This window comes from Pelmatolapia mariae, linkage group LG7 (genome assembly GCF_036321145.2).
Source record: "Pelmatolapia mariae isolate MD_Pm_ZW linkage group LG7, Pm_UMD_F_2, whole genome shotgun sequence".
NCBI lineage: Eukaryota > Metazoa > Chordata > Actinopteri > Cichliformes > Cichlidae > Pelmatolapia > Pelmatolapia mariae.
The window spans coordinates 17,810,487-17,822,748 of record NC_086233.1 but is presented as its reverse complement, the minus strand read 5'-3'; the positions used below and the strand labels follow the sequence as shown (position 1 = coordinate 17,822,748).

Below are 12,262 nucleotides of genomic sequence, written 5' to 3'. Positions count from 1 at the left end.
GCTATCTGGCTCATTTGCTTTAAGCTCTAGTTTGGTCTCCACCAGCTCTTGAGGAAAATATCTATTCCTTTAAATTTTTCTCTAATTTAGCTGATATTTGCACTGCTTTTTGTTTTACACTGGCTTTATCAGTTCTTGTTTGCATTAGCTTTATCGGTTACAGATAACCAAAACAAATAGCTGAATGGTGTTAAAAAGTTCTGTAGAACTGGGGAAACTATTCTGTTTACATTTGTCATTTTGAGGTATAGTTTCATTTTTCATAACGAAATACTTACTGTAGAAGCTATGAAGTCAAATGAATGAGGCTAAAGCTCAATATCTGTTCTTTTGCTTAACAGTCATCCCACAGCCTGTTGTCATAGTATCCAGGTAGAAGAAATAATATTAACACCAAACATTCATTGATATGCCTTTCAACACTATCGCAACTTAGCATTCCCTCGGCAGATAGAAGGGGGTCAGGGAGAGCTCGGATAGACTTCTTATGAATATGAATTTTACAACATACAACACACACACACACAGATGCACCTACACACACAAACGCACAGATGTGCACACACACACATAGATACACCTTCCTATAAATTTACATGCAGGCTCATGTGCACTCATACTTAGTATGAGGCTCTCAGGTCAGACAAAGTTGAAATGCGCTTTTCATCATAAAAATGTATGCAGCTGGTCAGTGCATCTTCACGTTCCAATAAAGGTTGGAAAAAAAGTCTGACTGAACCCACTCCCAAGTAAAACAGGTTGAAAGCAAATCTGTATCTTAAACTCGGTCTGGCCCAATGAGCTCATTCATCTAGTATACTGAAACTTAAAATCAGAGCTTAGTAAAACACATTATAATAATATTTTACTTAACACATTAGTAATGCATACGGTTAACACATTAAAGCTAAAAAAATGTAATTATTATGTTATTTATTTATCATGAACAACTCTTCATTGTCAACTAGTTGCTGGCAGTTAAAAAAAAAAGAAATGTTTGAGTCAATCATGAATTGATGAATTTGGATAAAAGCAGATGGCAGTCAATGCTACCAACTACATATAAAGACACTCAACTACCTTTGGAGAAAAGTAGAAAGTTTTACAGGCTAAGTTTCTCCTTGGCTTTGGCTGCAGCTCAAGCTGTTCTCTGAAGATTTTGAAGGCAGCAAGGCTGGATTCAGTCACCATGGCAACATGAAGAAGACTGCATGATCTCTTGCTCGGTTCTAAGGGGACTTCAAACACCAGATCTTTCGTTTCTGCTATTCAGGACTGCTGGCTCACCAATCTGAACAACGACCATATGCGGTAGGAGGGAATTCATGCAAAAAGTTTGCAATGACTTGGCAAGACATTAGGCCAGCCTTGTTGATGATACTGGTAACATTTCTTTGGAAATGTATTATTTAAAGTTGAGTATGAGGAAATGGAGTTAAAAAAAATTTCAGCTGTTGATATAGACCTACCATGGCAATGTATTTTCATGTTCTAAGCAGATAAAATAAGGAATTGATTCAAACTTATTTTAACCTCCTAGGACCTGGCGTCCACATATGTGGACATCACAATTTGGGTTATTTAGACCAAAATACTCAATTTTGCTCTTCAAGGGCCTGATATCTACTAACGAGGACATTATACTGCTACTGTTCTATCGAAATTTTAAACGAATATCCTCATATGTGGCTCTCATTTTTCTTTGAAACAAAAATTAGGTAAAAAAAAATAAATCTGGTAATTCTTTGTTTTTACATTCATCAGGTCCCAATCAGCCCAAATATCAAATAGAAATTAAAAATGCATGCCGTGGAAGAGTTCGGGTCTTAGAAAGTTAAGAAAGGGTCAGCAGAAATAGTAGATTTGGCATTCTAAGTCAATTAGCAAACTGAGCGGAATGACTTAGGACTTGTACTTCTACTATTTATATTTACTGTATACTAAACATGGAAAAATGTTTTGTTTCATTTAACTAAAAATCTTACAAATTTCTTCAGTGAGTTCTTTGTTTTCCATCAGTTCTAAAAGAACATCTGTTTCTTAAATGCGGTTGTGTCCACCACCTACTCACTAACTGTGTGTCCAACTGAGTCTAACTCCACAGAATGATGCTTGGACTTGTTGTCTTTATATTGTGAAAACATCCCTTTAGCATCTTTTAGTTGTGGTGCTAATATATTTGGTATCTAAAATAAATAAAATTAAAGTAATTTAATACCTAAACTTTAATGAAGTTTCTTATCGTTTCTATGCCGATGACATTCAGCTGTATATATCTTTTAAGCCTCATCATCTGAATAGGCTGTCCACTCTAGTCCAGTGTTTAATCCAGGTTAGTGATTGGCTCTCTGATAATGAACTGAAATATCAACAAGACTGATAGATGATTATAGCTCCTCCTGAACTAATTCCTAAAATCAGTCAGTCTCTTACTTCTCTTTGGTCAAGTCCAGCATTTGAAATCTTGGTGTAATATTTGATTCTTTGACTTGCATATAAAATCTTTGTTTCTTTCCTGATTCTTTCATTTAAGTAACATTTCTAATTTGCGACATATGGTCTACTCAACTGAACTATAAAATTTTTTTTTCAAGCATTTGTGTCATTGCATTTATAATGCGTGTTGACCAGCTTGGACAAACCATGTCTTTTGTGCTTCCAAGCTATACTGTACAAAATCCTGCAACCAGACTATTAACACATTCTAGCAAGCATGCTAAGATAGTCTTTACACTGGCTTTCAGTAAATTTTAGGATTTACATATAGGGCACTAAATGGCCAGGAACCACATTATATATCTCAGCTTCTTACAAAATACACTGATGCTTGCTGTCTTCTGATAAACGTGAAAAAGATTTTCTGACTTGTGTCACTATGTGATGAGTTGGGGTTTAAAACATGTTGGTTTGTTCACTGTTTGGTATTTAGTAGGTTATGTGCCATGGATTTATCTGAGCTTCTGTGCTGGATATAACTGCTTGTGGTGGCTGAATAGGGCACTAATGGGAAGAGTGAAACTGAACAAAAATAATAAAAGATACTTTGAAAACAAAAACTTTAAAATATAGCTAGACAAGAAACTATGCATTTGTGTAATGTAGACAAAAATAATATGAGGTTTTCTTGATAGAAGTCAGACAACTTCTGCACACTTCCATAAAAGGGGATAACCATGAAGTAATTCAGTGGACTCCAAACATACATAAAGCAAAAAAATCACATTGGCGTAACTAATATTGTGCATGATGAATATACGTGACACCCTGAAATAAAAAGCTTAATAAAACTGAAATGAATTTTATCCATGTGGAAAATAACACTGCACTTGGTGGCTTGCTTGTTACAATGCTTGTTAGCAGTTTGACATTGTGTTTGGCACATCCTGGTACTTGCTGATAAGGTCACTAATTCACAGTAGTGTCACGTCGAGAAATTTGAATCCTTTTGTCCTGCTTTGCAGTTTGATAAATTCAGGCTTTGGGAAGTTAGGTGTCACATCTATAAAACAGGAAAGCTGAATGAAATGTAATGTCAGTGAGCCTTGTGTTCACTAGCATAAAATGAATGCATGTATGCTGTATATATTAGTATATGTGTGTTGCTCACCTGCAGCCACCGGGGCCTATCGAGTGAAAGCCAGCCTGGCATGTGTTACACTTCTCTCCTGTCACACCTTCCCGGCAAGCACACCTTCCTTCTACATCACATTGTAGACTCACAGATCCTGGCAGGGTTCAAATAAAGAAAAATGTAATCATAGTGTAGGACAAGAATGATGAGTAATTTCTATAAATATCTATCTATCTATCTATCTATCTATCTATCTATCTATCTATCTATCTATCTATCTATCTATAATGAACATTTGTTTTGAATTTCTGGTCCTGGAAGAGGAGTATATAACCTTGCATCTACACTGTAGCTGATATAGTGAAGCTTTAGTTAATGGAGAAAAAAGGCCATCTGGGGCAGAAAGAAGAGAAAAAGGGAAGCCTGATGGAGTCTGCTATAACCTTTGATCAATATAATGGACTCCAACAGCTCTGTGCCTTCACCGCACACTATTTATATGAAGAGGAAAAGATAGTTAATGTTTTTTGTTCACTTTTCTCTCTCATTCTCTGATGATGGGTGAAGCACAAACATAATTTGTGCTCCACCACCACTAATGCTCCTCCACCTTAAGTTAGGCCTTGCTTAATGAGCAATGAGTCTTTTCATTGATAATGTTCAGTGAGTCAACTGGATCAATTTACACCCGCATGGATGAGTAAATCCATGGATTTCCTTAATGATCATCGTGGAAGCTAAGGCAATGATAACTAAGATGAGATTGAATGAATTATAAATTGAAAAAGATTCTACTCCTAGGCGAGGTTGGTGAGCTGATGGGACGTAGAAAATATTAATGCAGTGCCATTAATTTTTTAAAAAAATTGGCCATAAAATTTGTAAAATTAATCCTATGAGTCCCATTCATTTGTAGCTAAAGCTTGCATATGGTGCTTTTTTGTGCCAGTATGGCATTCCAATTTAAACATAATTACATTTTCTCATGCAGGAGAAAACAAAAGTAGCGAGTAATGACATTGGCATGGATCATAATTAGGGCTTCAGTTATTATCAAAACAATTGAGATTTTTGTGTCTGCAGTTTACCGTTGACATTGCAGTTGCAGGGTAGGCAGGGATCTTCTGTAGATTTCCGGTAGTAGCCATCTCTGCAGCACTCACAGTGGGGCCCATCGGTGTTGTCTCTGCAGCTCACACATCGCCCCCCACTGCCAGTGCTCCGGTACTGTTCCATGTCAAACACACATTGGTCTGATCTCCCACTGCAGTTACACTCTGAGAGTGAGGTCGGTGGGGCAGAAAAAAAAAGAGAGAAGAGGTAAGAGGTCAAGAGAGGAGAGATGCTAAGACGAGGAACAAGCAGCCGCAGGGGAAGATACAGAAAGCAATGAAGTAAAAAAAAAAAAGGACGGCAGAAATAGATGAAGTGGAGAGACACACAAAGGGTATATGCATGTGAGAGATTATGTGTTCTGGGATTGGATCATAATTTAGAGTCTCGTTGCTAATCTCATTTCACACAGGCCTAATGAGGAGCCAATCGGCTGTCAGGGGGCACTTAGATAACAGTAATTCATGTTTATACAAGAGCAAATTACTCAGCTGATAACACACCATCACAGCTCTCATACCCCTCACATCAAATCCCTCTTTAGTTTACAAGTTACCCTGAGGGGGGACTTAGGTGAAATTGCCCATTTTATTATGAATCAAGCTCCCAGTTGAGCTAGAAATAACCATATGATTACCCTTTCTTTTTAATAAGAAGTCTCATTAGTATTTAACTTATTTCACCAGTTGCTTTTAAAACCTAACATGTGATGAACTTGGGCTCGGTGGTTAAGGACTTTAATGTGCAGTGCCTTCATTTGTTTGGCTGTAACTTATACTGCATAGATACAGTTACTAGCCACAAATCAAGGCTTCGCAGGGTTAAGAAACCTACCACTATTGTGACTGCTCTCATTCCCATACATATTTTGAATTTTAAAAGTAATGAGTTAATAATTATTGTTGGTTTAGCACATATTAATCCATTCCTTGGCTGTGGCTTAGCTCTTCTTCTTTGAGCAGCATGTGGGTACAAATCCACCACTCTTCTGTGTGGATGTTGCAGTTGTTCTGGAGGTGCTAACATCCAAATAAACGCAGGCGTGAATCTGAGCATGAATTTCTTTCGGTTTTAATCTTCGGCTTAGACTAGAATCCTCTCACCATATGATAGCTTGTATCCTCCCTCCTATGATCCAGAATTGGAGAAAGAGAAAGCATATAGGAACCCAACAGCAATCATTCCCAGCAGCTGTTTCCAGCCCTCTGACCACTAAAAGCCCAATTCTTTTTGTCCTATTTTGGTCTCTACTGCATCATGACGGGAAAATCAGGCACTTTAGCTCCTAAATGCTCATTAGTTTTCCCATTTGGCTTGTGGCTGCCTGTATTACCTACAATCATACTTACTATGATCTTGCATCGACAATGTGATAAGCTACATACAGTTTGATTACTGATACCGTGTTAATTTGTACACTACGTTAGTAAAAGGTTTACTTCAGTGGTCTCTATAGTTCATGTAAATGAGGTAAGAACGGCAACTACAAAGTTTTCTCATTTCTTATGCATTGATTATGTGAGTCCGCTGAGGTGCGAGTGACGTAAATTTCATCATCAAACACTGAGCACAGGGGTCTATGCTGACATCCAGGTGCCTAGCAATATTTTTGTGACCACACACGCTCATCTGCGAAGAATTTACATTTCAATGCACCAACTACGCACGCACCCCAGGTGGCGGACTTCAAGTGGACTTCAAAAAAGTATAACAGGAATGACTACTTGGCCGCTGTGTCTCCAGCTGTCCGTGTCCATGTCAGTAACATAATAAAGGCTTTGCTGGTAAGAGCTTATGGAGTCATGTGGGTTTTGAGTGGGTCGGTGTGTGAACGCACGTCTTCACACTTAGGATGGGACTTCTTAATTGCTTTGTGCAGTCACTGGAGCTAAGGAATTTGTGTTTAATAAACATACAGAATCCAGACTGTACAGACTGCTTATTAAAACCAAAATACCTTGTTTTCTTTTCCTTCAAGTGTTAAATACAGAAGATGAGGCAAGTGGGTGTGAAGTCTTTGAAGTTGTTTAAGGGCACCTTTGATGAAGTTGTTCTGAGTCAAACATGTAATGTAACAAATCACTTCTGCTGCTGAATCATTAGTGAGGGAATGTGATTACATTTTTTATGAGAAATCTACATAAGGAGTAATTGACGACTGCTGCCTGCTGTATCTGAAAATCAAATTAAAGAGAATGGGAACTAAAACTAAAAGGTGTGGCTTTAAAACCCCAATGAATCTAAAAGTGCCAAAAAGCTTTTTAAATCAAACATGAACTGAAGAATCAAGTCATTATCTGTGAATTCGTCAATGTGAGTTACCTGTTTGCTTTTAATAAATTAGGTTTATTCATTGCTGCAGCTCTAAAACGCCATCTTTGAGTTGTAGTTCAGATTATTGTAAAAGATACAGCAGGAACCAGCAACCTTTGCTAGGAGAGGACTTACAGATGCAACATGGATACTGAGGTTCTTGAAAGAATTAGATTAGGAGTATGGAGAATTATTGCACATGGGTAAACTGAGAGTTATAAACAGCAGTACCAGTGACCGATTCAATTATACTGTTACATATTGTACTGCAGTAATGCACCAATGCATGACCGAGGTTGCAGTTGAGGAGTCTCATGGCTTGATAATAAAAACTGTTCTTTAATCTAGTATTTGGTGTAGCCATACTCCAGCCTGGGGGTAACAAGGAGAACAGCTGGTTTTCTGGATGGCTATGATCCTTGATAATTCTGTCGGCCTTACACAGGCATCAGGCAGATCTTTTTAATGGCAGTGACGATCTCTGATGGCTGCCCCAATCTCTGTCGTGATTTCCAGCTTTTAGCAAGCAACTTCCATTCCAAAACTGTCATACAGCCTGTCACCAGGCTGTCGATCGTGCTTCTGTGGAAGATTCAGGAGATAGTGTCTTGTAAAACTAAGTGTCCTCAGAAAGTATAAGCACTGGTGGGCCTTCACTATCATCTCCATTGTTCTGCTGATGTGAGAGAAAGGTTGTTGGCCTGTTTAGCTCTGACCTCTGTCGGCTGTCTCATCATTGTCTGCGATAAGGCCTACAACAGTCCTATTGCCTGCAAACTTAATGATAATGTTGTTGGAAGTGAAAAAGGAGCACAAGAGTACACTAAGAAATCGCTCACTGTGTTTTCAGTGAGCGAGGAGGAAGGATGTTCCCGTTTTCCAGATGGGTGAGGGCAGTGTGTGTTGCCAAGGCGACTGTGTCGTCCATGGCTCTGCTCCTTCTGTGGGCAAATTGAAGAGGGTCCAGGATGTCGGGGAGCAGCAGATGTGTTTTCTGACCAGCTGCTCAAGGCACTTCATGAATGTCTATCCCTTTATATTTTTTTATATATACATTGGCATAAGTATTTGGTCCATTTCTTAGTGGAGCACATACTAACATTAGACAAATATAACCAGAGAAAATACAAAATCCAGTTTTTAAATTTTTTGATTAAAATTCACATAATACCAATGTCATCCATAGTGGTTGCAGTGTGATGGTCTGAAGCTGCTACGTCATGGCCTCGATGACTTGCTGTAATTAGTGCTTAGTGAATAAGTATATTGAATGTGCTGGCATCTCTGGCACTGATGCTAACCCTCTAGCTCAGACCTTCCCAAAGTGTGGGGCCCGCCCCCTAGGGGGGGCGCAAAGCCATTGCAGGGGGGGCGCAACATGAAAAGGAAAAAACAAAACAAAACAAAAAAAACAAAACGCTTGGACACTGCTAGCATGGGGCGCCTCCACAAACGAAAAGCAGGAGATGAAGCATCGCTGAATATGTTTCCAAACCAACTTCATTCTAAGCCAAAGACTAGAAAATATGGTGAAGCATATCTTCCCTTTGGTTTCACCTGCACAAGTGCCAAGGTAGGTCTCCTCAGCAGAATTGGCTTTCCCTGCGTCGGGAACACGGCTGGGCTGTTCAAATCACAGACAAACAGTATCCCACATTCTTGATTTTTAGTTCACAAACACTTGTTGTAATGACTAACTACTCCTGACATTTTGGAGACATTAGCTCTTTATACAGTAAAGTTACAGCGGGATACAAATAATATCAGGCTGATCCTGCCACGATTCGTTCCCCCGGTTCAAATCAGGGACAAACAACATCCAACAGTTGTTTATGTTTTTGAACCCATTTTGCAGATGGATTGAAAATTGTATTGATAGCAATGTTGAATAATATTACACAGGAAAAAAAACAAGTACATGTAAAATAATCACACTGTGACGCCTCTGCCTTTCTAAATGGATGTGCGCGCAAGGGGGGGGGGGCGGGGGGGCGCGAACATTTTTCCTATAAACAAAGGGGGACCCAGCAAAAAAAGTTTGGGAACCACTGCTCTAGCTGATGCCAATAATGACCACAGACTTGGTAAATCTCCAGCACCAGTCCAGTTTGTTACTCAAGTGGAAACAAGTCCACCTAGCCCGTCTAGGCCAATGATATTTATGGCCTGAACTACAGTTCTCATCCTTCAAAACACATCTGCTATCCCCAGTTCAACAAAATCTGACAACCCCCCCACCTACAAAAATAAAAAGTTGCTGCATGACTCACTTCTGATTGGCGCCAGTGGGTAGGTAGAGCACAAATACAACTGGTTGTCTCAACTTGTCACCTCCCATTCACTCTATCTTTATCATGTCAGGTAGTGGTAGTGTGACTGCTGCACAGGCTAGCTAATAGCCAAGTAGAAATACTGTCAGAAACACTGTGAGACAGTCACATTTCAGCTAGTGCTACAAATACACATTGATATTTCAAACAATATTTACTCATTTATAAAGACAACGTATTACAGTGCAGTGCAAGATAATAATCTGGAAACCAGCCTTTACTCATTTACCTGTAAATGTGGTTCTCTATAGTGAAACAAGCAACAGGGCAGTCAGAATATGTTACTTCTGATCATTCGAACTTTAGCATTGTTATGAATCTGTTTTTACTATAAAGCTCTATTTCAGGTGTTCTCTTTTTTTTTCTTTACTATTACATTTTGTAATTTTTTTACTGCTATGACTTTTTTTTAGTGTATGTGACTATAATGGTTTCGGCTACCCGACTGTATTTTATATTACTCTACACTTTTTTTTAACATTAACTGCCTTTGATGTTGGCCGTGTTAGCCTCCTTTCTTGTGAGACATCAAACTGCTGAGCACATTATCATAAGCATGTTACAGTACAGCATCTTCGCCATCTTAGTAACGGGGTGTAAAATAACTGTAGCTGAGCAGTTAAGGTTTTATACATATGTGGGATGAAGATTGCTACCAGCAGAAAGGGAGAGGGGAGCTGAGGCAGAACAAATCATTTGAGGCTGTTTCTCAACAAGTTTAACATGAAGACTCCCCCATACAGCTCTCCATAACTTGTGTTAGGTTATCTTGTCCACATTTTTATGTTTGCCCACCCACTGCTGTCTCTTTAACATGCTGTTACAACAGTCCTGTCCTGGGGACCACACAGCTTGTGCGTCACTGCCACTGTGGAGGCTTCATGCAAGTAAGTAGGCGCTGTTAGCTCCTTGCTGAGTCTGATGATATAGTTCACAAAGCACTTTAAACCTCCCAGAATGCTACGGCTCATACATTCTTGAGTGGCCTTTAGGGTTGAAACCTACAGGATTACAACAGGAATACAGACTGTATTGCACTCTTGATTGTTTCCATCTATCAAATGGGTTTTTATCAGTTTAACAGTGGCACTTCTTGCTGGACCAACAATGAACAGTGCATTATGACAATCACAACTAATGGTGTGACTATAAGGAGCAAATAAAATAAAAACCGTAAACCTCACCATTTATGTCTTGTTTAATCGGTGCAATTAGGGTAATTCAGAACCTTATGTTTAAGAGTGGAAAATCTATCGATCATAAAGCAAGAAAGTTCAATTCATATATCAAATAAATAAATAAACACAACTTTTATTACAAATACTGGTTGTAATTTAGTTTTAAAAATGATCTAAACCTACCAAACCCGCTGATCTTTATCTGACTGTGCTGCTCACATAACGGGAGGGACAGTTTTACCGGAATACAAAAACTAAGAAATGTTTATGGATAATTAGATTAAAAAAAACAACAACAAAAAACCCCAAACAAAACTATGGAAAACTGCCAAATCTGGAAATATGGTTTCATTTCTGTCTTCTCAAAATTATGATTGTGTAACAGATATGAAACAGGAAAGTCTGTAGTTTTTAGTTGCTTCTAAGCCTCCCTGTATTTTATATTCCAGTCCATGTTGTTGTTTGTTGTTTTCTTATGTGCTCAATAAATCCTCCGTATTTAAAGTTCGACTTGTTGTTTGTCATTTTGCCTCTTAATAAACCCCTACTCACCTCTCCCTGCTTATCTCTTTTTCGTTTGTGCTTAGTTCTTTACGTTTAGGTTTTATTTTCTGTGTTAGTTTATCTTTCTGTTTGGACTTTTGTTGGATTGGCTCTGTGACAAGGCTACAGCATCCTGTTTTTTGTTAATGTATTCATAAATTCATTAAAGTCACTTTGTTTTTTGTGCAAACTGATAGTCTGTGCCCTTTGTATGAACTTTTTGAACCACCATACGGCACAATAATCTTTTGAGAGAACCACAATCCCGCATTTATGTTTATTCAATAAATGAGGCACCAAAAAATCAAAAGTGACTAGAAGCACAAGATGTAACTTCTATTCTGTATTTACATACATACATTTATAATTAAGGTTTGCTAGTTAGGACAGTCACCTCACAGGAAGAAGGTTCTGCATGTTCTCCCTAAGCATCCAGAAGCATTCATATTAGGAAAATAGTTTACTTTAAATTGGTTGAAACTGTGGATGTAATTGTCATGGTTGTTTGCCTCTCAGTGAAGAACAGATTTATCCCACCTCTAAACCAAAGGTCATCTGGAAAAGTCTCCAGCAACCCCATGTCCCCAGCCTGTCTCCAAACCACTGGAGGCTGATAAAGTTGCAAAGGTTTGTAAATAACTGCGAAATCATGTATAGACACTGTCTAAATCAGTCTGCACCAGTAAGCACAACTTATCAGTAGCCAGTCTCTTTGCAATACGTGACTTGTTGTACCTAGTTGCCAACTGATTATATTCTGGTTAAGTAAGGTTGTCAGCAGCTATGTCGTTTTGCAGTTAAATAACTGTCCAGTAACTATTGGTGGAGGAATTTCTGTTTTAGATCGTTGAGGTTCTGGATGTACTGTGAATGTAAGTAGGCTAAATGAATTTATGTGTATGTAGATTGCAACAGATAGTAATTTTTGCCAATATTATCACTTAATTGTCATATTTTCATAAAAGAATTGCACAGACCTGGTTTCACTGACAAAGTTCACTGAACACTGTCCCAGTAATTTTGGAAATGTATGGATTGGTGCGCTACAGTAAACTACAATGCAGGAATTGGGATTTAAATGCTACCTGAAGCTCCTGCACATTGTATATCCAACGATCACATTTCTCCGTTGCTCATGCAGCACAGAAAGTGTTGCAGGTGACAAGACAGGTCAATAAGTCAACAAACAAAGGGTCAAGCTCTTCTGATAACAT

At 38.5% G+C, this 12,262-nt stretch overlaps 1 protein-coding gene across 1 annotated transcript in view; it reads right to left on the bottom strand.

Moving 5' to 3' along the window:
- The window catches only part of lamc3 (laminin, gamma 3), a 131,471-nt gene that overhangs the window by 74,803 nt on the left and 44,406 nt on the right, over positions 1-12,262 (bottom strand). Inside the window, exons 5-6 of the mRNA XM_063478196.1 lie at positions 4,660-4,848; positions 3,608-3,725 (exon numbers count right to left, since the gene is read on the bottom strand). Coding sequence (XP_063334266.1) covers positions 3,608-3,725; positions 4,660-4,848 — 307 coding nt within the window. The remainder of the gene's footprint in view (positions 1-3,607; positions 3,726-4,659; positions 4,849-12,262) is intronic.